This window comes from Cotesia glomerata, linkage group LG9 (assembly GCF_020080835.1).
Source record: "Cotesia glomerata isolate CgM1 linkage group LG9, MPM_Cglom_v2.3, whole genome shotgun sequence".
NCBI classification, from domain to species: domain Eukaryota; kingdom Metazoa; phylum Arthropoda; class Insecta; order Hymenoptera; family Braconidae; genus Cotesia; species Cotesia glomerata.
This window is the reverse complement of record NC_058166.1, coordinates 1090410-1117928: the sequence shown is the minus strand read 5'-3', so window position 1 is coordinate 1117928 and position 27519 is coordinate 1090410. Positions and strand designations below refer to the sequence as shown.

General features: G+C 31.8%; 1 protein-coding gene across 8 annotated transcripts in view; it reads left to right on the top strand.

Moving 5' to 3' along the window:
* LOC123271151 (homeobox protein cut-like) overlaps positions 1-27519 on the top strand; it is a 77171-nt gene that overhangs the window by 23837 nt on the left and 25815 nt on the right. For all 8 annotated transcript variants that reach the window (XM_044737386.1, XM_044737381.1, XM_044737383.1 and 5 more), the window contains exon 3: positions 15492-15677. In XM_044737386.1, coding sequence (XP_044593321.1) covers positions 15492-15677 — 186 coding nt within the window. The remainder of the gene's footprint in view (positions 1-15491; positions 15678-27519) is intronic.

Here is a 27519-nt window from a genome sequence, read left to right as displayed (position 1 = left end):
GGAAAACTATTGATTTAAGGATAATTTTTAAAGAATCAAAAATTACTACCTAGAAAATTTTCTAACTAAAACTATGGTATAGTATAAAAAACAATAAATTAGATTAGTCACAGCAGTAAATTACTAATCTCCTTAATTTATAAATTATTACCAATTGGAAGAAGTTAGAAAATCTCATGGTCAATCGATCGTAATTGATATATACGATGTCCCAATAAAAAAATATGAAGAATGATTTTCTTTTATTGAATGAAAATAAATGTATGTTATATATAATCAACCCTTATACATATATATTTATGTGTATAATTTAAGTTATAAATATATAAAGAGACGGATAATGTGTATTGAGACTAGAGTGGAAATAAAGACAGTATTGGAGTTGGTGTAACATATAACATATAAGCGCAAGTGCCGAGTCACGCCTTGACAAACAGGGATCTCAAACATCTGGATGTCTCATCCTATATGTCTATATATAAATATATATGTAAGTATATATCTATATTGGAGAAAAAAAATAATAATTTTATGTGTGCCCGTATGTGGAGACTCTCATAATATTTTTTAAAAATTATTTTAAATAAATTATTTAATTGATTTTAGTTTTATTAAATTTGACTGAGAATAATTTTTTTAAGTAATTTAAATGGTTGGAAAATTTGAAGAAAATTATGGGACATTTGAAGAAAATTTTCGATCAAAAAAAATTTTGAAAGATTTGAAAAAAAGGAAAAAATTTAGAAAAAATCGAAAAATTTAATGGAAAATATCGGAAAAAATTGGAAAATTTATGACCTAAAAAAATTTTAACAAATTTGAAAAAAGGAAAAAATTTTGGAAAAGTTAAAAAAGTCGGAAAATTTTGTGGAAAATTCGGGAAAATTCTAGGAAAATTGTAAGGAAAATTTAACAAGGTAGATAAAAATAGTGAAAAATATTTGAAAGACTCGGAAAATTTTGATTAATTGCTGGAAAATTCAGGAAAATGTAGGAAAATTCAGACAATTAATGCGTAAGAAAATTGTGAAAATTAGTGGAAAATTTAGAGATTATTCACTAGGAAAAAAAGTAAGTTTGTTGTAGAAATACTGAAAATTATGAGTCGGAAAAATTTTTTTTAATAATGGAAAATAATGAAAATTCCGGAAAATCAGGAAAATTCTATGGAAAATTTGAAAATGAAAATTTTGTTTTTTAATTGGTATTTTGTAGGGATGAAAAATGAATTTTTTAATGAAAAAAAATTACGAAAAACTGGAAAATTCGGGAAAATCTTTGGGAAATTCTTTAGAAAATTCGTAAAATTCTCAAAAACTTTAAAAATTGTAAAATTTTAGTATTATTTATAATTTATAAAAAAAATGTTCATAATTTTCTATCTGCTGAAAATTCGGAAAATTCTCTGGAAAATTCGGGAAAATCTTTAAAAAATTCGGAAAAATTTTTAAAATTGTGAAATGTTAGTATTGATTACAATTTATTAAACACTTTTTTATAATTTTTCAACTGTTGAAAATTCGGAAAATTCTGTAAAAAATTCGAAAAAAAAAATGAAAAACAGAAAAATTTATTAAAAAATCTTTAATATATAAAATTTTAAATAATTTCTATCGGAAAATTTTATAAACTAAAAAATTATAAAAAATATTTCAATAATTATTTTTTATACTATTAATAATGATTAAAAGAATAATAAAATAAAAATGATGATAATTAAAAAAATATGACAATGATATATAAATTCAATAAACAAACATACCAGCCGTAAATATAAGTGACAAGAGCTAACCATAAACCCACTTTCTTTATCTCCGTTATTTGAAATTTGATTTCTTGTATCATCAAAAAAAATAATTATTGAATCATGTAATATAACGTTAACACATTCATAAATCCTTCTTTAAACATTCATCATAATAATAATAATAATAATAATAATAATAATAATAATAATAATAATAATAATAATACTAGATAACAAAAAACTAATTTGGAAGCTTCTCGATTCTCGGTTCTACCCAAATTAAATAATTAAAAATAATAATAAATTTTTTTTCTAAACTTCCGTAGTGTTGATTGTCCTCAATAATGATTATCTCATTCCGAGTAATCAATCGTGATTGTTCTTCCGGTTTAAACACATATACTACGTTATTTATTATCGGTTTGATATTCGTAAACATACAAGCCTCTATTATAATTTCGATAAACATATATATTTATGTATAACAATAATATATCACCGAGTAACAACTCATTGAAAATTGATACTCTAGATTTCAATAAAATATTTTTATATTGATTTTCTGGGGCTTCTATTGGTCCAAATTATACTTTTTGGGACCTTTTTGAAAACGCCAGAGCCTGATCTATGAGCTAAGCCCAAAAAAGTTCAGAAATTTTTATTAGTTTAAAAGTTATGGATTTTTAAAACTTAAGTATTGAAATTTTCTTAAAATTTAAGATTTTTTATTTTAGGTCCAATTTTTAATCAGCTATATCTTGGAACCTATGGGCCCAAATTACACTTTTTGGGATCTTTTTAAAAACGCCAAGATCTGATCTTTGATATAAGCTCATAAAAATTCCCAAAATTTCCATAAACTCAGAAGTTATGAATTTTTAAAACTAAAAAAATCAATAAATTTCATTTCGGAATTTTTAGGCCTTTTTAAATCAGCCATATCTTGGGACCTATCGGTCCAAAATGAACTTTTGGGGACCTTTTTTAATACGCCAGAGTCTGATCTTTGATTCGGGCTCAAAAAAGTCCCAAAATTTTAATTAGTTTGGGAGTTATAAATTTTTAAAGATTAAAAATTAATAAAATTCATATTTTTATTTTTAGGCCCAATTTTAAATCAGGTATATTTTTGGACCTATGAGACCAAATTTCACTTTTTGGGACCTTTTTGGAAACGCCAAAGTCTGATCTATCCTATGAGCTCAAAAAAGTCCCAAAAAAAAATTTTCTTGGGTTAAAAAAGTTATGAATTTTTTAAACTAAAAAATCTAGAAATTTTAAGATTTTTGTGGTTTAATTTTAAATCAACTATATTTTGGGACCTATCGGTCAGAAATGAACTTTTGGGGACCTTTTTCGAAATGCCAGAGTCTGATCTTTGATCCGGGCCCAAAAAAGTCCCAAAATTTTAATTAGATTGGGAGTTATAAATTTTTAAAGATTAAAAATTAATAAAATTCATATTTTTACTTTTAGGCCCAATTTTAAATCAGCTATATTTTTGGACCTATCAGACCAAATTCAACTTTTTGGGACCTTTTTGGAAACGCCAAAGTCTGATCTATCCTATGAGCTCAAAAAAATCCCAAAAAAAAATTTTCTTCAAAAGTTATGAATTTTTTAAACTAAAAAATCTAGAAATTTTAAGATTTTTGTGGTTTAATTTTAAATCAACTATATTTTGGGACCTATCGGTTAGAAATGAACTTTTGGGGACCTTTTTCGAAATGCCAGAGTCCGATCTTTGATATGAAGTCATAAAAATTTCCAAAAAATCATTAGTTCAATAGTTATAAATTTTTGAAACTAAAAAATCATTTTTGTAGGCGTTTATCGCTTCCGTTGATAATTATTATCAATATTTCCTTCCTTTGCGACAAAATAATAATAATAAATAATTGAAAAAAAAGAATTGTTTTATAGGGTGACAAGTCAGACTAGAGCTCAGACGTTGACGTGTGATGTAAAGGTTTTATTTTACAAGTAGGATGTAATTATTGTACTATTCAAATCACTAGCACATTTTAATAATAATAATTATAATAGTCCCAGTGGCTATTCATCGAATTATAATGAACAATTCCGGGCAAATAATGCTAACAAAATCGAGGAATTTTAAATGTAATTCGAACCCTGTGAACATACGTCTGATCTTAATTCTTCATACAATTTTTTTTTCTGGTGATAATTATTTCGTTTGAATTCTCACTAAAAAATTCACACGATGTTTTTTTACAATTTACGAGGTTCTAATTAAAATAAATGGAGACCTAGGGATATTTTTAGTTAGGAAATTTTCCGGACTACAATTTTGGTTTGAATAAAAATTTCCCTAAAATTGATAGTTTTCCAGATATCGAGCTTGAAAGATTAAAAACTCAAATTTTCGGAAAATAAATTTTTTTTTGCATTTCTCAAAAGCTATTTACTCAGTAAAAAATTGATGAAAATAAAAAAACAATACTGTCATAAGTTAGGAAATTTTCCGGGCTACAAAAAAGGTCTAAAAAATTTTTCCATAAAATCAATAATTTTCAAGTTATAGTTCAATTTATAAACAACTACAATTATTAAAAAATTTCAAAATATTTTTAAACTAAAAATCTCGATAATAAAAATTTTTTTTTTATTTAACAAGCGTCATTCAAGCACTTCCGGTCCTCAGTATTCCAAACATAATAAGATAATAATCGCCGAAGAACAAAAGCGCGCGAACGTGCGCACATAGAGCGCGAATTATAGAAAAAAATTGTAAAGAATTATTGGATTTAAATTTGAATATAAAAAAATCTATTCGATTGAATTTTTTAACAATAGACGAAAAATTTGTTTAATTATCAACGGCCTCGGATTAATTCGTTAATTAAATGTCAAATGGCTAGCTTTGTTTCTCTGTTGATGCCTCCACAATTTACTATACATGTCATTTGCATACAATAAATAATACAAAATAATTTCAATAAGAAAGAATTTTTTTTTATTTTCATTTTTTTGAACCTCTATAACTTCTTATCTAATTGAGCTAGAGGGTCAGATGGGGGTATTTTTTGTAGCCCAGAGTCTGCTCTACAACTTTTGTTTGACCGGTCACTAGATCCGACAATTAGGAGCCGAGATATCCGGCCTCAAAGTGGGAAAAACTTAAAATTTTGAGAAAAATTGAATTTTTATTTTTTTACAAAATTTTTTTTTTTTATTTTTGAAATGGAAAATTAGAATTTTGCTATGGGAAATTCGGAAAATTCCTTGGAAAATTTTTTTAGTAGGAAATTTTGAAAAAAGGTTGGAAAATTTTCTAAAAAATTTTTTTTTGAAATTTTTAAACATCTGTAACTTTTCACCTAATTGAGCTAGAGGGTCAAATATGGAGTGTTTTTTATAGCCCACAGTCTGCTCTACAACTTTTGTTTAACCAGTTAGTAGGTCCGACAATTAGGAGCTAAGATATTCGGCTTTAAAGTGGGAAAAATTTAAAATTTTAAGAAAAATGAATTTGTCAGTAATTATTTAATTATTTATTATTTATAAAGTCTCTAATCTGTCAGAAGAAACCCGATGAAGAACAAGAAGGGGAAATGAAGGGGTTAAAGGTCGTGGATAATTACCCACATGCCTGCAATACGTTCACTTTGATCAACTCTCTGTTTTTCTTTGGATCGGCTATCAGCCCCGAGTTTTCCTTCTTCAATCTTTTTATCTTCAAAACCCTCTTTTATGCTTACTTGTGTCTGTTTAGTTTTTTACTGGCCTTAAGGTCCACTGGGATCCTTTTGTCTACCTTTTAATTACTTCCTCTTATTTTCTCAGTCGGAAAACTCATTTAAAAATACACATTATTCTTTGCTTGTACTTTTAGAGCACTCTAGCTCGGAAAATATCGATTTTTTTGAAAATTTTTAAGAAACTTTTTTTGTAGCTCGGAAAATTTCCTAATCAATAATATCCCTAGGTGTCTATTTTGGTCTTCAAAATCTGAAATTAAGAAATTTTGAAAATTTAGTTTTTTTAGAAAAACGATAGTCTGGACTTAAATGCATTTTCCGGGAAAACTATCTGTCAGATCGGAAAATTTCTTAAGACTTTTTTGTAGCCCGGAAAATTTCCTAACCAAAAACAACCTATTATGCATACTTTTTTCAATTTTTCTTGAAATTAGAGGGTCATAAAAATTCCCCCTTATATTTTATTGAAATAATTCTTAAAAAAATAAAAAAGTATATGATTAAATTACATAGCATGTTGAATAATCGATAGAGGATATAAAAGGTCGGAGTGTGTTGCATCCTCTTTAGTCTACTAGTCAAGTATCCGAGTATATTGAGGGTTGAGAAATCGTTAACGAATATTACTTTCAATATTTTTTTATCTCTTTTATCACCTCGATACCACAATATCATGGTAATAAATATGCAACAGAATATAAAGAGTATAGATACTAGAGTCGAGTAGAAGCAAGAGGGGGAAACAGAGAGAAGTGGGGGTGAGATGAGACTCAGTCAAGTGGCCACTTGACGACGATACGTATCGGTATTGAGTAGTCATGTTCCTAACGTAGTCCTACCTCGGGTAAATTGATACATGCTTCCATTGAATTTCTGAGTACTGAGTAATGAGTCGCTAATTGATCGTCTGCATTCGACATTCAATATTCAATGCAAAATACTCAATTATTTATTGAATCTTTCATTAAAATTTTACCTATTCATCATCTTGGTACCTGGTCTCAATTATTTCAGGCTGTTTTAAGGGAAGGCAACGTCGGATTGTAACTCTTAGGGATAGTTTTGGTTAGGAAATTTTCCGGGCTACAAAAAAGTCTTAAGAAATTTTCCGATCTGATTGATAGTTTTTCCGGAAAATCCATTTATGTTCAAGCTATCGTTTTTCTAAAAAAACTAAATTTTCAAAATTTTCTAATTTTGGATTTTTAAAACCAAAATAGATAACTAGGGATAGTTTTGGTTAGAAGATTTTCTGGGCTACAATAATATTATTAAAGTTTTCCGATCTGACAAATAGTTTTCCCGGAAAATGCATTTAAGTTCAAACTTTCGTTTTTCTAGATGAATTAAATTTTCAAAATTCCTTAATTTTGGATTTTAAAAACCAAAATTGACATTTAGGGATATTTTTAGTTAGGAAATTTTCTGAGCTATAAAAAAGTCCTAACAAATTTTCCAATAGGACTGATAGTTTCCAAGTTACAGCAGTTTGAAAACAAAACTACTAAATTTTGAGTATTCGGCATTAGTCGTCAGTATCTCGGCTCCTATTGGTCAAAAGTATATCAACTAGGACCTTTTTGGATTCGCCAAAGATCTGATCTAGAACCTTAGCTTATCAGCTTGTTAAAAAAAAATTTTCCCTAGCTGGAATAATAATTTAAAGTTGGACTATAGAATTTCAAGGTCTGAATTTGAGGACAGAAGCGGAGAAATTTAATAATTATGATTGAAAATTTTAATTTATCTCCGTAAAAGGAAAATAATAATAATAATAACATATTAAATGAATTTAATATAATAATAATGAGATGATAGAATAGTTAAAGCTGAGTAAGGTCCAAAGAATGGTGGGGAGAGAGCGAGGGGGTGGCAAAGGAAAAGCGTACGGATGAAAGAGAAGAGAAACTAGATGAGATAAAAGTTAAACGAATGAGAATGAGAATGAGACTGGAAGAGTTAAAATTGTGCGATTGATACAAGGACGTAGTTTTGTGTCCATAGAGTGCGGGTGAGGGGCGTTGGGGGGAGTATTGGGGAGAAATAAGAGAGGGATGTAGACATTTGGAGATGGTTACGAATGAAAAGCAAATGAGAGAAATGTTGAGAGAGATGACGATTAGGTTGAGGGAGAATGAAGGATAGAAGATGGAGGATCGAGAAGAGGATCAGAAAGCGGAACGTATTTGGTAGAGAGTCCTAATTAGCTAAGTAAAGCCGTGGCATTATCACTCATTTTCAAACCCCTTTTCCTAACTTTATCATTCGAGCTTCTATCCATCTGCTTTTTCCGAATGCTTTTTATTTTTTTTCCGACGTCTACCAGTCGACGTAAGTGTTTAATATTAACAATTAAACGCTGAGTTTTCAAAAAAAATTTTTTAATTAAAAAAAAAAATTTTTTTGTGACCATATATGATCACATGTGACCATAATATGGTCATATATGACCATTTATGACCACATATAGTCTATTATATGCAGCTATTTTTGGTCAAAAATGATCATATATGATCATAAGTGGTCAAATACGATCATAGGTGGTCATATGAGACCAAATATGGTCATAAGTGGATAATTATGACCAGATATGGGCATAGGTGGTCATATATAACCAATTATGACAATATATGATCATTTAAGATCATATGTAACCATTAATGATCATATTTGGCCATTTATGATCATATGTGACCATTTATGGTCACATAAAGTCCGTAATATACAATCAAAGTTGATCATATATGACCAGATATGGTCATAAATGATCATATATGACCATATGTATGTCATAAGTGGTCATTAATGACCCAATATGGTCATAAGTGTTCATATATAACCAACTGTGACCATATTTAATCCGGTATTTATAATTAAATATGATCATGTGATCATTTATGACCATGTGTGACCATTTATGACCATGCGTGGCCATATATGATCACATGTGACCATATATGGCCATATGTGACCATTTATGACCACATATAATCTTTCATATACGATTAAAATTGGTCATAAATGATCATATATGATCACAAGTAGTCACATATGATCATAGGTGGTCATATATGATATTCATTATTATGTGGACATATATGATATTCATTATTATGTGGACATATATGATATTCATTATTGATAACTAAATATGATCATATGTTACTATTTATGATCATGTGACCATTAATGATCATATGTGACCATTTATGGTCACATATAGTCCGTTATATATGATTAAAGTTGATCATATTTGATCAAAAATGGTCATATGTGATCACATATTATCACATGTTGTCATATATGATCAGATATGATCACATGTTGTCATATATGATCAGATATGATCATGAGTGGTCATATATGATCATACCTGATCCATTATTTCTAACTAATTATGATCATATGAGATCATATATGATCAGATATCATCGGAATAATTATGTGTGACCATATATGATCATATAAGTCCATTATTTGTGATCACATATACTAAAATATGGTTACAAAAATCTATGTGATCATATATGACCAGATATAACCACAAATGATCCATTATTTATGATCAAAGTGATCATTTGTGATCATAATGACTATATGTGGGCATAAATGACCATACATGTGATCATAAAAATTTACAGATGATCATAAATAATCCATTATTGATAATATTATTGGGTCATAGGTTATAAAAGGTCACATTTGGTCATAAATGATGATAAATATCCCATAAAAAAAGTCAATTGATAATAATCGCGATAAAATTGTAGTAAATTGATGGATGTCGTTTCAAATAAATTTAATTAGCCTAATGCATTAAAAAAGAAAAAAAAAGAAAGAAAATGAGTATAGATGCGCTGAATTTAATGCAAAACAGTGTTTTTATGTGGATAAATTCCTTCCTTTCTTTTAGAAGCGTGTGTGAAAAATAAATAAAAAGGTCGGAGCCAATTTGAATGTGTTGAGTGTTAATCCCCGTGTTTCCGAGTCGTGTTTCAGATTCTATGCTTTTCCAAGCTTTTTTTTTTCTTTATTCTCTGTTACTTTTTCATGTTTTTTTGTGTCACTTTGACGTTCTGATTCATTGACGGGTTTGAAAGAAAATATAGGGGCTGGAAATATGAATAAAAACCCCAGCAAGGTGGAGGATGAAATTGAGATTAAAAATGGTGTTTTAGAACAAAGTCTGCGAGGTTCAGGGTGAGAATTAAAGGCTCAAAATCCACGGAATTTAATTAATTTCCAATCTCTTTATTCTTTTTCAGACTTGAATTTTCAGTTTTATTTTCAAAAATTCATATCTCGAGATCTATTGCTTTGATTAGCTCCCACTTGGGCTCATTTTTTTTCTTGATCCAAGGACCACAAAAAAGGTCCTGAGAGTGATTTTCCTCTGACCAATAGTTTCCGAGTTATCGCGTAACAAAGCAGGAGCCAAAAATTACCTTATCATTGACCTTGAAAAATAACCTTTTTTAAATGGCTACCACTCAGAAACTACTGGAGCGATTTGGTCGCGCTTGGACTCAATCTCTTCTGTAAAGATGACCCTAGGTCAAGTCAGCTGCATTTTTTATCCCAGTCCCAAGATACGGCCCTCTGAAGTCCAGCCTTTGAGACCAGAAAAATCTCCGAATTTTCATAGGAAAAATGGTCATATCTCGAGACCTAATTGGCCGATTTACCCCCGCTTGGTCTCATTGTCTTTGTGCATAAAAAGGGCTACTAAAAATATACCAAACTTTTTTTTTAGGCCTTATAGATTCCAAATTACAGAAGCTTTAAAATGGAATTAATAAAAATGGAAGTTTTTTGTCAATCAAGTATCTTTTTTCTGACAGCGTAACTTTTTTTTCTATCCGTTTCCTGTTTCTCCGGTGTCTTTGCTACCCTCAGCTTATTCACCCTTTTATTTTAAAATCAAACGTCCATTCTAAATTTAGATCCGAATAATAACAAATATATCAAATAATATGAAATATTATAATAAAAAATAGCCGCAACTCTATTGTTACAGCTTATTTACTCTTTTTTACTTATTTTAAATATATATATTCTCATTCTCAGTACTTGCTATTATATTGTTGCCGTTATTTCAATAATATACCGCTCAACAATACACTCTTACCCAGTAATTCTAGAATGAAATCCGTTTTTCTATCGAGGGTGTAAACAACCCACTAGCGTCAGCGTCAATATCTCCGCTATTGTTTTACTTTTTTTAAACTTTTATGACCATTCTGATCAACGCTTTATCTTAACAAACTTTTATTGGTGATAAATTTTTTGAAAATCAATATTTTTAAAATTAAAGCCAATTTTTTTAACATACTAAAAAATCCAAAAAATTAAGACTAATTTTTGAGTTTGAAAAAAATTTTAAAAATAATCAATATTTACAAAGCTAGAAAAGCATTTGCGACTTAGGTTTGAAACAATGCAAAAATATTTATAATTCAAAATTCATCGTGAAAGATCAAAGCATTGAAATTCACCAGAGCAAGCGAAAATCGTAAATTAAATATCCCGTTTTGAACATATTGCCAACAACTAAACCATTCTGTAGCCCTCTATCCTCCCACCCCTCCCCCCAACTCCACCCCCGCTTCCATAGCCTTCCACTTAGCATGTGGTATTGCCATCGATTCAATGTAAATTGTGACAATGCGTTCTCATTCTGTCCTACACATCATATTCCTCCCCCAGAAATTTCATATGGTCCTCGGGCGGTCTGGCGATCCGACACATCGAATCTTCTATTGTTTCATCGCATTATCAACTTTTATCCATTTTCCATTGTCTAAATCCTGCCGTCTCTACTCTGCCGCAGTAGCTTTTAGGATCAAACCATCACCCGTCATCAAATTACCTTACAATTATAATTACACGCAGTTCTGTTAAATTCATTCAACCAAAAGACGTTTCCTATTACGAGTTTTTTTTTTAAAAAAAAACCTTCATTTTACCAACTCCTTCCTCTTAAGGCCGTAATTTTTTTTTCTAATTAGCCGATTGGCTCAAACTTGAGCTCATATTCTTCTTTGATCCAAGGACCACAAAAAAGGTCCTGAGAGTGATTTTCCTCTGACCAATAGTTTCCGAGTTATCGCGTAACAAAGCAGGAGCCAAAAATTACCTTATCAATGACCTTGAAAAATAACCTTTTTTAAATGGCTACCACTCAGAAACTACTGGACCGATTTGGTCGCGCTTGGGCTCAATCTCTTCTGTAAAGATGACCCTAGGTCGAGTCAGCTGCATTTTTTATCCCAGTCCCAAGATACGGCCCTCTGAAGTCCAGCCTTTGAGACCAGAAAAATCTCCGAATTTTCATAGGAAAAATGGTCATATCTCGAGACCTAATTGGCCGATTTACCCCAACTTGGGCTCATTGTCTTTGGCATAAAAAGGGCTACTAAAAAAATTTGAAACTTTTTTTTCTAGGTCTTATAGTTTCCGAGTTATCAGCCCCGGAAAATTGCCAGCTGATAAAAAATTCAATTTCCCGTTAAACAAAAGAGATTACACGGAAAAAAAATGACAGTAATAAATAAAAAAAAAAAAGGTATATTTTTTTTTCATTTTAATTCAACGCCCTATCATCACCCTCGGAAAATATTGGTTGTAAGTTCTGATTAGACGTAGAATTAATGATTCGAAAATCAATACACGGTGTTCCCAACGGTATTAAGACACTCGAGATAAAGGAGCGAGTGAATAAGAGACCGAATGAGCCTACAAAGAGCCGGGGGAATATTGAGAGGGGAAAGGGGTGTTAGGGAGGGTAAGGATCCCGTTGAAATGAGGGAAAATTTTAGTAGGGCGAGATCCAAAGAGACTTCTATACTATTTTGTCACCAAACCCTTCTTCGCCCTTTGATAACTAATTAGTGTTTTACCCCTTCCCCTTTTTCTCTCTTATCCTCCCCCTAACCCATTCTCACCCCCGCTTTATCGTCCCCAATCAGTAGGCTTAGTCCCCCAGAGAAAATCGGAAGAAACCCTTTCTCTTGTGCTTCAGCCCTTTTTGCTTTCACCGCCACGCGAAACTAACGCAGTAAACGCTAAAGATGTCAATGACATCAAACCGCTAGTCTAAAATCAAAGGATTCTTTTTTTTTTCAATTTGTTATCCTGACTTTGCTATTGACGGAAATTTCACGCTTAGGGACACTTTTGGTTAGGAAATTTTCCGGGCTACAAAAAACTGCCTAAAATTTTCCAATCTGACTGATAGTTTTTCCGGAAAATGCATTTGAATAAAAAAACGCGAAAAATCTTTATGAGTCATTAGTAGAACGCCTTAGTAGGCTAAACTATCAGTCGGATCGAAAAGTGTCAAAAACATTTTGATAGGAAATTTTTCGAGCTGCAAAAAAGTCTTAACAAATTTTTCGATAAAACAGATAGTTTCCAAGTTACAGCAGTCTGAAAACAAAACTACTAAATTTTGAGTGTTCGGCATTAGTCGTCAGTATCTCGGCTCCTATTCGTCAAAAGTATATCAAATAGGACCTTTTTGGATCACCAAAGATCTGATCTAGAACCTTAGCTTATCAGCTGGTCAAAAAAAAATTTTCCCTAGCTGGAATAATTATTCAAAGTTGAACGATAGAAATTTGATTTTTCAAAACTCCCCAATTTTGGGTTCCAAGGGTCAATTTGCACTTTTTAGAACATTTTTAGTTAGGAAATTGTCTAAGGTACAAAAAAAATATTTTTCAATCTGATCAATAGAGAGTTTTAGGGCTGAGAATAAAAATTTTGGATTAATCCAAGCTTTGATCTTGTAATGAAAAATTAAGCCGCTTAAAAATCTTCCCCTTGATACTCAATATTAAAATCTACGAGGTATAAAACCGTAAAAAATGACAAGGTAATAAATAACGAGTGTCTTATATTTTCATCAGTATCATTAAAATTTATGTTTATAAATAAACATACCCTGACACGGGAAAGTGATCCATGAACATGAGGGTGGAATCTGCAGGGAGTCGCCACCCCCTAGATATTCCCACTATATAAAAGCGTCAAATATGGCCCAACTTGAAAAATGTTGCATTTAGATATTTTTATTTTTAAATAATGTTATAAGTTCGCGGGTAAGACTCCCAAGTAACGGGAAAGGGGAAAAGGAGGGAGGAAAATAAATGTATGAAGGGTGCGGAATATACCGAAAACAATGACGTCTACTCGGAATCTATTCTTTTGTTTTGGGCTCGAGTCTTTTTTGTCCATGGGGTGCCATTAGATCCCTGCGGCGGGCCATAAAAATATACCGGCATTGTACGGCTACTCAGGTAGCGATTTTTTACTCGGGAGTGAGGCTACGCAAACTGGAAACTCATTTGCATTTTCTTCAACGGCCATTGTACGGTTTATTGTATTGCTTGCGTTTATTTGTTTCGGTTTTTATTACCGAGATTAATTGGGACCCTGGATATGGAAATTTAAATATTGATTTTTCACTTTTTGACTTCATATCTCCAGATCTATTGCTTTGATTATCTCTTACTTAGGCTCATATTCTTTCTTGATCCAAGAACTACAAAAAAGGTCCTGGGAGTTATTTTCCTCCGACCAATAGTTTCCGAGTTATCGCGTAGCAAAACAGGAGCCAAAAATTACCTTATCAATGACCTTGAAAAATGACTTTTTTTAAATAGCTACCACTAGGAAACTACTGGACCGATTTGGTTGCGCTTGAGCTCAATCTCTTCTGTAAAGATGACCCTAGGTCGAGTCAGCTGCATTTTTGATCCCAGTCTTCCCAGTCCCAAGATACGGCCCTCTGAAGTCCAGCCTTTAAGACCAGAAAAATCTCCGAATTTTCATAGGAAAAATGGTCATATCTCGAGACCTAATTGGCCGATTTACCCCCACTTAGGCTCATTATCTTCGGCATAAAAAGACCTACTGAAAAGATTCTAAACTTTTTTTTCTAAGTCTCATAGCTTCAGAGTTACAGGCGTTTGAGCAGTAATAGTCGATTTTGAGTTATCATTAGCAGAATAGTTTTATAAAATAATTAAGAAACAATTCTAAAATTACAGCCTTGGAGTAACTTTCCCACCATAAAGATAGTTTTTAGCTCTGTTAAAATAAAATAAAAAAAAAACCTGGAGCTGATATGAGAACAAAAAGAATGGATGGAGTTTAAGAAATCGTAAAAGGAGAAAAAGACGGATAATAAGAGCCAGACAAACTATTTCTACAGATGCTCATCAGTAGCATTGATCCTGTGTTGATCATGTGTTTCTATAGCTCAAGATCCGCTAGTGTGTATTAAAAGTGCGTTAGTACTTGTAAGTCGTTAGGTGCTTAATGTTGTCTTGTGTAAGTATACATGTATATATATGTGAGTATATATATACATGTATCTTCAGTTCACACGGGATACCCTACTCTCAAGAGGGTATTTAGGTATCAAACATACAAGTTGTCTCTTTCTAAACTCTCGACGCTCGGTTACTCACTCGCTCTCTCAGTCTTTAGTTGTGTACACACGCAACAGCTGGCGAGGATCGCCAACTATCTCGCCCTGTCAAGCTCAACATTCCTTTAATCGAGATTCTTTATATTTAAATCCGTCGTTTTTTTTCGCTATAAACTTTTCTATAACTTTAATTTTATATCAAAAAGTAACTTTTTTTTGCGAATTTTAAAATTTTTTTTTTAACGCTCTCTATCTCAAAAACTATCAGCGGCGGTATGGGTCACCAAAAGGCTTTTTTGTAGGGGCGGTGATGCTCTACAAAAAAGTCCTTTGACACTTTTTAATACGAGCAATATTTCTTGGACTTTTCACCCCCGGAAAAATGCCAGAAAATGAACCAAAATTTTAAAGTTTTTTAAATTTGCGATTTCTGGCTAAACTATAAGTCTGAGCAAAAAACTTTTAAATAATACTTTTTTATAACCCGGAAAATTTTCTACAAAAAAGTCCTCTATACTTTTCTCTACTACTGATAGTTCAAGAGTTACAGCCTGTTAATAATTTTTTTTCTCGTTTTTTGTTACAGAGGGCAACGCTAGCAGAAAAAGAGCTGTCGGCACTGAAGGAAAAATACGCAGCGAGTGATAATTCAAAGACTGAGGGACAGTTGCCCCAAAATGCACTAACCAGTACTGAGCATAATTCCACAGAGAGCAATCCAAGGAGGTCACCCAGCAACTTGGACCAGGAGCTACAGGCCAAAGATAAAGAGGTAAATATTTTTTTTTCGAGATTAAATTTAGATCGATTGATTATTTAAATTGACATCCTTTTTATATTTTTTATCAGTTTCCGCTCATGTTTTATGAGCAGTACATTTTCAAAAATTTATAAATAAAAGCTGAAAATTTTCTCTAGAATTATTCAAAGGTTTACCTCTGAGTTATAATTGATAGAGTTTTTTAAGTGAGATTTGTGGCTAAACTATCAGTCAGAAAAAAAAATTTCAAATATTCTCATAATTGACAATCTAAATACCAACTAAAAATTCAAAATAATCATCAAACATCACTTTTGCTCTTCAATTCGATGACATTATTTTTTCAACGCCCTCTATCTCGGAAACTATCAGCGGCGGTATGGGTCACCAAAAGGCTTTTTTGTAGGGGCTTTGATGCTCTACAAAAAAGTCATTTGACACTTTTTGGTACGAGCAATATTTCTTGCCCTTTTCACCCCCAGAAAAGTGCCAGAAAATGAACTAAAATTTTAAAGTTTTTTAAACTTGCGATTTTTGGCTAAACTATCAGTCTGAGTGAAAAACTTCCAAATACTTTTTTGTAGCTCGGAAAATTTCCTACATAAATATTTTTTGCACTTTTTATTCCGACTGATAGTTTAGCCTACTAAGGCGTCCCACTAAAATTTCATCAGGATTTTCTTGAATTTTGGATCGAATCATATTAAGGCTCAAATAAAAGCTTGAATCTTCATAATTTTTTTCTCTTTTGAAGTATCAGTGGTCCGACGACCATCGAAGATATTAAGCTCTTTATTTTAAAACAATATTTTTTACTGGTTAATAAATAGCACAATAAAAATGACACTTAGCTACTTATCTTTGATTTATCCGGCAGTAAAAACCAATAACATAATAGACAATCGGTTCGAAGAGTCCTTGAAGCAATTGTCATTCCGTCAAAGAGACTCTCGTTCAACTTAAATTTCTTTTTTTTTTAATTCCACGCCGATAATCGTCGATTCCCCTTCAAGAGGGTTTATTTTTTCCTCCGTTATCATTGTCGCGGAAAAAGCTCTATTTTTTTCCCCGTAATCGTTCGACGATCCAGCTTTTATTTTATTTTTATTCTCCACTTAAGGCCGCCTGTTAAATATTATATTAATAATTGATACATATAAAGGCGTTAAAAAAATTTTCAACCCTTTTTTAAGTGCTCGGACACTGGCCTTTCCGCTAGCGAACAATCGCGTGTCGAGTGCTATTTACTCTTTTTTTACCCTACTGCATTTAATTGATTTTTTTTTGTTGTAAAACAGACTGATAGTTGTCTTTTTTAAATCGCTCGAATTCAAGGGAAATTTTAGAGATAATTTGACAGTTAGGGATATTTTTGGTTAGGAAATTTTCCGAGCTACAAAAAAGTGTTTGCAAATTTTTCACTGCGACTGATAGTTTAGCCAAAAATCGCAAGTTTAAAAAACTTAAAAATTTTGCATCATTTTCTGGCACTTTTCCGGGGGTGAAAAGTGCAAGAAATATTGGTCGTATCAAAAAGTGCCAAAGGACTTTTTTGTAGAGCATCAAAGTCCCTACAAAAAAGCCTTTTGGTGACCCATGCCGCCGCTGATAGTTTCCGAGATAGAGGGCGTTGAAAAAATAACATCATCGTATTGAAGAGCAAAAGTGATGTTTGATGAGTATTGCGGATTATTAGTTGGTATTTAGACTGTGAATTATGAGAATATATGAAAAATAGTAATAATGATGATAATAAAAAAAAAATACCGCAATAGCGTGTGTAGGCTGTGGCCACGAACAAAAGTCATGACGATACGCCATCGCCGGCGGTTTCTATAAATCTCCTGTGACCCGATAAGAAAAGATTACCTACTATATCGATGAGTGTATAAAGTTGGGCTGTACAACAGAACAGGCCCGACCCCGTCTCAGTAGGTGGTACGCGACATAGACCTCGCGTGTTTCTTGAAATACATTTAAAACAGTAATTACGATATAATCAACAGGCCGTGACCAGATACGCATCTGGCAATACCCGGCTCAACTTTTCTTAAAAAGCTTTCAGGATATTGCACAAAAAATAATAATCGTTAACTCTGTTATCAAAAACTCAATTTTTTTACCCTTTATTACTCGGAAACTATCCATCTTAGGCAAAAAGAAAGACTTAGGAAGAAATTTCTTAGGAAAAATTTTATAGAGCATAAAATTGTTAACAAAAAAAATATCTGGTCAATAAAAGCCAACTGGAATATTTTTTAATAAAATAGTTAATTACGTAGAGTTAAATAGCAACATATATTCGCTGAGATAAATCGAAAGGATTCAGTGGTTGAGAGATAGCGTATAAGGGTTTGGTCTGTCTGGCTCGAAAAAAAACCTGGAAATATTTGCACTCGAGTGAAAATTACGCGGGTAATGTGCCTCTGGATCTGTTTATAGTAGACGGAATATGGACGAGTACTTACCACAGATGAAATACAGATTGAGGTTTAGATAGAGAGAGATAATAACAGAACAAAAAAAAAGAGACCCAATATCGTTAGATATTCATTTCGTAAGTTTCAAGTAGAAAAAACATCCAGAAAACGAGTAATTATTACCTCCTCATTTTTTTATCAACATTTAATGAGCTTTTTCCTCGTACCGTTCGAGATACAACGTCCAGTTTTGATTCTATGCTGGATAATTTTTTTTCTCAATCAAAATCCTTTGAATTAGTGAATTGGATTAAAAAGTGCCGAGGATTGTTTGATAGAAAATTTTCTGAGCTACAAAAAAGTATTTGGAAGTTTTTCTCTCAGACTTATAGTTTAGTCAAAAATCGCAAGTCTAAAAAATTTAAAAATTTTGCATTATTTTCTGGCACTTTTCGGGGGTGAAAAGTACAAGAAATATTGATCGTATCAATAAGTACCAAAGGACTTTTTTGTAGGGCGTCAAAGCCCCTACAATAAAGCCTTTTGGTGACCCATACCGCCGCTGATAGTTTCCGAGATAGAGGGCGTTAAAAAAAAAAATTCTCAAATTCGCAAGAAAACTGACTTTTTAATATAAAATTAAAGTTATAGAAAAGTTTATAGCGAAGAAACGACGGATTTAAATAGTTTAAGTGATTTTTGATAACTACTGCGGATTATTAGTTGGTATTTAGACTGTAAATTAGGAGAATAAATGAAAAATAAAGTGCCAAAGGATATTTTGATAGGAAATTTTCTGAGCTACAAATAATTCTTTTCGAGTTTTCAATAGGACTCATAGTTTAAGTCCTAGGAATTTCCTAAAATCATCTTTTACATTCCAATGAGACTAATCTTGTATTTTGACTCCTAACTCCTAAAGTATGAGTCTTATCGAAAGATAACTTATGAGCTTTTTTGTAGAGCAGTAAATTTCCTACAAAATAGACTCCAATTATTTGATTTTAGCTTGAACAGAAACGCTCGCAGTTAACTTTGTAGATCTAAAGACATCTGAGAATAATGTACGGGTATTAAACTATCATTACACACACTTTAAATGACGATAGACGATGGCGAGTTGATGCCAATGTAAATAAAACATCAAACGTTCCTTTAAAATACGGGTTTAAACATGTTAATGTACTCAGTACATACATATTGTTGATATACGATATTTATAATTTGTTATTACACCGTATTAATTGTTTTATTGCTATTCAAAGTTTAAACTCATAATTATCGTCGGCCATCTTGTATCAGTTTTTAATGGAATTTATTATGTTTACACTGATATCATTTTATGATAATAATAATAAAGATAATTCATATCTTTACGCAATAATTATTTTTTTTATCACTCATGTTTTCATTTTTTACGCTCTAGTGTACACGCCTATTTTCAAGCCTCGATAACTCATGATTTGAAACGTAAAAATTAACAATTGAGTAGCTTAATAAATAGAAAATTTTATTACCTACAAAAAAGGTTTGAAGGTCCTTTTTGATAGAGTCAATAGTTTTCGAGATAATCTTAGATTTATCACTGGTACCAGATTTCTAATTTTTTCAAGGTCATTCCTAAAGTTTATTTTCAAACAGCTATAACTCCTAAAATATCACTCATATTGAAAAATTACTAATAAATTTTTTATAGGAAATTTAACTTCCTACAAAAAAAGTTTCTTTAAATTTTCTCCTAAAATTGATAGTTTCTAATAAAATCACAAAATTAAATAGGTAAGTAAATAATCGATTTTTTAATTCCTAGGATTGATTTTTCAACGTTCCTCCTAAAATATTACTCTTATTGAAAAGTTACTTAGAAACTTTTTGATGATATTCATTTAGGCTGCATTCGAAAATATCTCTAGATACATAATTAAAAAATGACCTTGTATCTCGTGAAATATTGACATTTTTAAAGATATAAGCTCATCCTAATGTTACACTCATCAAGACCTTTCATTTGAGTACCCACATCAATTTTTCATATATTTTATATATTTATATCTATTATATATATGTATATATGAAAAATATATCAAAAATGCATGTGGGTACTTAAATGAAAGCTCTTAATATGTGTAACATCTAAATGAGCTTATATCTTTAAAAATGTCAATAATTAAGAAATGATCTTGTATCTCGTGAACTATTGACATTTTTGAAGATATAAGCTCATCCTTACATTCCACTTATCAAGACCTTTCATTTGAGTACCCACATCAATTTTTCATATATTTGATATATTTATATATATTATATATGTATATATGAAAAATATATCAAAAATGCATGTGGGTACTTAAATGAAAGCTCTTGATATGTGTAACATCTAAATGAGCTTATATCTTTAAAAATGTCAGTATTTAAGCAAGTACAATGCAATTTAACAAAATTCATTATTTAATAAATCAAAATTTTATTTATAGTTCACAAGTCCCAACAGTCACATAGTGCACATAGTGACTGCAAGGTTTCTCGTAACAAAATAAGGGTAAATAGGAGGAGGAAAATGCCTTTGGTTGTCAGTATTAACTCGCAATTGCCGAAAAGTCTGACGAATTTGTCTGGTCTGCTGTCTTCTGTCTTTGTCGTAGAGCTTTTGATGCTTTTCATTTTTGAGGGACGACGTCCTCTTCATCCATCCCCTTTCCCAGTTTTAAATTTTTTTTCTGTCCCATCCTTCGGTCGGAGGATAATGCTCAAACCAAAGGATAATTCCCCCCTTCCGATATACACCACCGGAATCTGCGAGGCCAAAAAACTCTTATTTAAAAATTTATTTACTCTGTCGAGTAGCAATGTACTCGCGCAAGCGCCTTTTTTTGTCAACCAAACTTTTGCCCACTAAAACTCAAGCTTTTGTCTGTTGCACCACAAACTCCGCTTATAAATCCCCGCTATTTTTTTGGGTCAGTTTTTAACTTTCAAGACTTTTTTCCGGAAAATCAATCTGGTTTTTTCATAAACTATCGATTTTCAGGAAAACTATCAGTCTGAAGTAAATTTTCATTAGAGCTTTTTGTTCTCCGGAAAATTTCCTAACCAAAAATATCCTCAACTTTTAATTTTCCTTTAATGGTTACCAAGTTAGAGCCCTTCAAAGTTTGAAAAGCGGAAAAATTGTTCCAGTAAGTTTTCCTAAACTTTAAAGACCTGGAACTCTGGACTTACTGGAGGAAAATCGACACTTGAGGATAGTTTTGGTTAGGAAATTTTCTGGAGAAGAAAAAAGTTCCAGTGGAAAATTCACCTCACTGACAGTTTTTCCGGAAAATGCAAAAGTGCACAAAAAAAATAATTTTCTTTATAAATTCGCATTTTCCGGGAAAACCATCAGTCTTATCGGAAAACTCTAAGGAACATTTTTGCTCTCTAGAAAATTTCCTAACCAAAAATCACCTATTTTGCCTAATTATCATCGTAACTTTGGCTAAAATGTGAGTTTAAAAATCGATATATCGCCTGTGGAAGAAAAGCGATGGAAATAGAGATATAAATGAAAATGAAAATGAAAATGAAATGTATAAAGTTAGGTAGCTAGTACCGGGGAAAACTAATAGGACGATTTTCACGGCGAGCGTTTAATTAAATTAATTATATGCGCGCACCTTATAGCATAGCTGGGCTACGCTCGGTCCTGGTTGGCTGGTAATATAAATTGTGAGAGGGACCAAAGAGAGGAGAGATGAAGACCGAGGAGGATGAACCAGGCGTTGGCAGTAACGGCATTGAGACTGTCTGAAAAGGTGGATCAGATGAAATGGGCACGGGTTGATATTCCTCTGATGATATCCCGCTACAGCGAAAATCCCTCTACTCTCCGATTCCTAACTTTGATAGTTACATTTATATCCATATCTATCACTATATATATTTATTTCATTTATATACTGAATATATATCTCTAATCTATCTCTCTTATTTCGGTATGCGTCCCTTACTTTTTGTTATTTTAAGCCATTTTCCGGGAAAACTAGCAGTCGGATCGGAAAACTTCCAAAGACTTTTTTGTTCTCCAGAAAATTTCCTAACTAAAACTATCATTAACTATCAAGTTTCCTTCAATAGTTCCTAAGTTATAACCTTTGGAAAATTCAAAAAACCAAAAAAGAGCTTAAAAAGCTAGTTTTTACACAAATTCGCATTTTCCTGGAAAACTATCAGTCGAATCGGAAAACTTCTAGAGTCTTTTTTGTTCTCCAGAAAATTTCCTAACCAAAGGTATCCTCAACTATCAAGTTTCCTCCGATAGTTCGTAAGATATACCAAAAAATAAAAATAGTAAATAGCGTAGAAAAACGAGCTTAAATAAATGAAGTATTATTATGATTATAATGAATTGTCTGAAATAAAGGAATTTATTATTTTATCCGTATTAAATATAATATTAAATAGAAAATATATATATTAAATAGGTATAACTTTTTTAAGCCTCTTGGACGTCTCGCTGAGCTTTTGGCCAGCGCAAGTATATGATATTTAAAATTAATCCTTCCTTTGTACCTCACTCATACCCGAACCCACGTCCTTCTATCCTTCTATCTTTTACTGTCTGTCTTTTTTATTATTATCATTATTATTGTTATTATTATTATTATTACGAGCGGTATAAATTTTAGTCTATTATATTAAATATAACGGCGGTAGCAGTCGCGGTAGAGAAAAGGCTGCTAAAGGGTGAAAAAGAGACTCCGAGTGTGAGACGTCGCATTGTCTTTATTCCACCTCATATATATATTATATTATATCAACCATATATATCTATAATATATATAACTTATGATTTTAAAATCAATTTTACGCTTAATTTTTGCTTCGACACTTTAAAGGGATCTAGCTCCTAAAATATTGAGTTTAGGAAAATTTTGTAAGAATTCTTTTTTGTTCTCCGGAAAATTTCCTAACCCAATGTACCCCTAAGTCTAGAATTTTCTTCGATAGTTCCAAAGTTACAGCAGTTTGAAAATTAGAAAAAATATCGTTTTATGTCCTTTTTGGATTTTTGAATTTTCCAAAGGCTATAACTTGGGAATTATTAAAGGAAACTTGATAGATAGGGTCACTTTTGGTTAGGAAATTTTCCGGACTACCAAAATATTCTTTAAGTTTTCCGATCTGAATGATAGTTTTCCCGGAAAATGCATTTAAGTTCAAACTATATTTTTTTTTACTATTAAATTTTCGAAATTCCCTAATTTTAGATTTTGAAAACCAAAATAGACACCTAGGGATATTTTTGGTTAGAAAATTTTCCGGGCTACAAAATACCTAATACAATTTTCCAATCTGACCGATAGTTTAGCTAAAAATAATTTTTAAAGATGAGCCATTAAAAATTCTCCGGAAAAGAAATATCTATTTCTTAGAATTTATTGGTAAATAATCACGCTAGAGCCAATAGACCGAAACGATGACCCCTCTAAGACGATCGAATAACATCAATAGCGATAATAAGCACCCAATTTGACTAATAAATAATCACGAGCTATTTTAATCAGCGGTTATTGGCGCCAGTTTTATTCACTGAGCTAGTTATAAGAAAAAATAAAATAATAATTTATATTTTAATTTTATTCTGTACGATATCTGATGAAGGGTTGAAATTTGCGGAAGGATAAGACAACCGGAAGTCACCGCAATCTGTCTGACCAATGTCCTTAGGCCAACAATCTTGAGCAAATAGGAATTTAGGAAGATGAAGATAGAGATAGGGACATTTAAGGGAGACTAAGACTACAAATGGATTTAAAGGTTTGTGGGGATGGTTCGGGCATTTGCGATTCCGTTTGCGGATCCATATTGAGGTATCGGTGGTAGAATACGGTTTGGTTTTAGTAAATGGTTAGTGGTCCTTTGGTGTTTAGTCAAGCCAAAACCTTCGTCCGTTATCGGTTTTCTCGGACAGGACGTTTTCCTTTTTTGTTTTTTGATTATTGTTATGGAAGGAGTGAAAATAATTTAATTGGTTAGGATATTTTCCGGGGAACAAAAAAGGTCCTGTGGAAAAATTCACTCAGACTTGTAGTTTTCCGGGAAAATGCATATTTGTGAAAAAAAGTATCCCGTTTTTTAAATACAAAATTACGCAATTTTGAAAATTAAGTTTATCTAAAAAAACGATAGTTTAAATTTAAATGCGTTTTCCGGAAAAACTATTAGTCAGATCGGAAAACTTTTAGAATATTTTTGTAGCCGAAAAATTTCTTAACCAAACATATCCCTAAGTCTGTATTTTGGTTTTTAAAATCCAAAATTACGGAATTTTGAAAATTTAGTTTTTTTTAGCAAAACGATAGTTAGAACTTAAATGCATTTTCCGGGAAAACTATCTATCAGATTGGAAAACTTTAGGGATATTTTTATAACCCGGAAAATTTCCTAACCAAAACTATTCCTAAGTGTCCATTTTGGATCTCAAAATCCAAAACTACGGAATTTTGAAAATTTAGTTTTTTTAGAAAAACGATAGTGTGAACTTGAATGCATTTTCCGGGAAAACTATTCGTCAGATCGGAAAATTGTATTGGACTTTTTTGTAGCCCGGAAAATTTCCTAACCAAAAACATCCTATGAAGCCAACTTTATCTTGATAGTTCGGCGACAATGAACCCCTAAAAACTGGCACCCACGTCAACAATAAACCCAGATAATATTTTACGCGTAATAAAGCAAGTAAGAAGGCAGTAAGCTAGTATCGATTTCTGAAAGGTGGCATTGACGCATTGATGTCATCGAGTTCGTTATTTAGTGGCTTACGTGGCCCGATCGCGTTAGTTCATGTTTATTTAAGCGAGTTATAGGTTATAGCATTTGATACGTAAGGTCTGAAGCTACTTGTTCGTTCGAACTTATTCGATCACACTGTTAATAAACTACTCCCTCTCTTCCTAGAGAGCTAGTGGTGACACGTACACGTATACGTACCACGTGTTCGAACCCGATAAGCTATTGTCTATTTCCCCGAGCGCTGAATGGTAACCTAAAAATTATTAGTAAGGAAATCGAGAAGCCTGATAGATTTTAAGTAAAATAGCGATTTAAGTTCGGCTCACGGCCAACGGACATTTATAGGTCGGCTAGAGTCGATTGCGTTCGACTATGTAAATAACCCTCCGGTCATTTCTCTCTCTGTCACGGCGAGACTCTAGTCACGCGACCTAATATACTTGATTTATATTTTTTAAGACAATTAAAAATTGTTTTTATTGATTTTTTTTATGAGAATTAACAAATTTGCTGCTCTTTGATCTTCTCGGGGTGAAAAGTCTGAAAAATATTCGTCGTATCAAAAAGTGACTAAGGGCTTTTTTGTTCCTTATTTTATGGCCTACAAAAAAGCCTTTTGGTAAACTATGCCGCCGCTGATAGTTTAGCTGGAAATCGCAATTTTATGACACATTGATCATTCCTAATTTTCTGCTAATTCTATAGGTGTGAAAACTCATAGAAATATTGGTTGTGTCACAAAGTGCCTAAAGACTTTTTTGTAGGAAATTTTCTGAGCTACAAAAAAATAATTGAGCACTTTTTTCTCCGATTGATAGTTTAGTCACAAATCGCAAATATATTACACCACTTCAAAATTTGCTGTTTTCCTTCACTTTTCCGGGGGTGAAAAGTCCAAGAAATATTCCTCGTATCAAAAAGTGTCTGAGGACATTTTTGTTTCTTATTCTATGGCCTACAAAAAAGCCTTTTGGTGATCCATACCGCCGCTGATAGTTTAGCCAGAAATCGTAAATTTATAATAAAATTAAAACTTGTTTATAGAAAATTTTTGGGCGACAAAAAAATCCTTAATAATTTTCCTCTCCCAAAAAAACGGGAAATATTATAGTACAAAAAATAACCGATTTATAAATACAAAGTAGCAAAAAATATCGGATCCTTAAAATTTTTATGTTTAATCACAGTATAAATATCCGATACGTGATAAAAAATGATGGGACAGTACGATCGGAAAGCTACTTGAGTGTTTTTATCCCACATCGATATTCCATTGCATCGGTATCATCCAGAGAGTCCTCAAGCTGAAGCCCGTGCTTGGATTATTATTATGCTCGTAGATTTAAATTATATTTTTTTAGTGTGGTCGTTCTCACACCCTAACACCCTCGCTGGTGGCATACAGAGAACCGGAGATTTTTGCTCTTACCATCCTGCTAATCCATCCCCTTGACTAGAGATAGCTGGGTATCGATAATCGATAAACACCGCTATAAGAGTACCTCGGGGAGCGCAAACCGTGATAGAGATAGTGATAGGCAGTGTAACTACAAGCGAATGTGTGCCCGGTACTCGTGTTATACCCCGAGGGGCTAATCTCTTTACATACCTATGCTCTGAACGTGTCGCTCCTCAACAGGCTATAATCTCAGATCAAACTAATTTTCTATGATTTGTTTGACATTAAAATTGATTCATTATTATTAAAACCATCATTAGATAACTTTTACTCGGGAAAAACAACATTCCGTACGTGATTTCAGTATTTTTTATATTAAATTGCGATTTATGGCTAAACTATCAGCAGCGGTATGGTTTGCCAAAAGGCTTTTTTGTAGGCTATACAATAAGGAACAAAAAAGTCCTTAGACACTTTTTGATACGACGAATATTTCTCAGACTTTTCACCCCCGGAAAATAATAATGGTATTAAACCTCAGCAGTGATTGCCCGAAAAAAAACGTTTAAATAAACCGATTTAAATCGGAATTAATTTGCCGGTAATTTATCTCGGCATCGGGCAGGTTAGGGCTGAGAAAAAAAAGTAGTTAAAAGTGTACTGGGGTGTAAGGTCTCACTTACCCTCGAGGGTAAAACCCAATAAGATTTTTGTTCGTCTTGAGTCTTTTTTAGTACTTTATTTCTAGATCATAAAAATTAATACATTTTTGTATAATTGACAAATAATTTTAATTGAAAGACTGTAACACTTTTTAAAATGATAATTAATATTTAACCAAGAATAAAAACTGTCACCATTTTATAAAATTGTGATAAATAAAGATATTATTTTATAAATTGATTAATTAATTACATTTTTACATTGAAATATTGTCGTTTAACAAAGCTATTAATAAAAAAAAAAATCGGGTTTGACAGGTTGTAGCTCAAATAAAAATGAAATAAAATTCACGGATTACTAATTTATAATACGACGTTAGTGTCAATATTATTGGATAAATTAATTGCATACTCTTGTCAGTTCAATTAAAAATTAATGGCATTTTTTGCACATCCAGTTCGCCTGGTCGATAAGAAATTCATATTTATAAATTTATTATTAGCTGTAGAGGTTGAATTATTAGTTAGAATTGATCACTTCCTCTATGTTATGATTAGAAAATTTTTGTGAGTAACGAAAAAGTCGACTTGATTGAAAG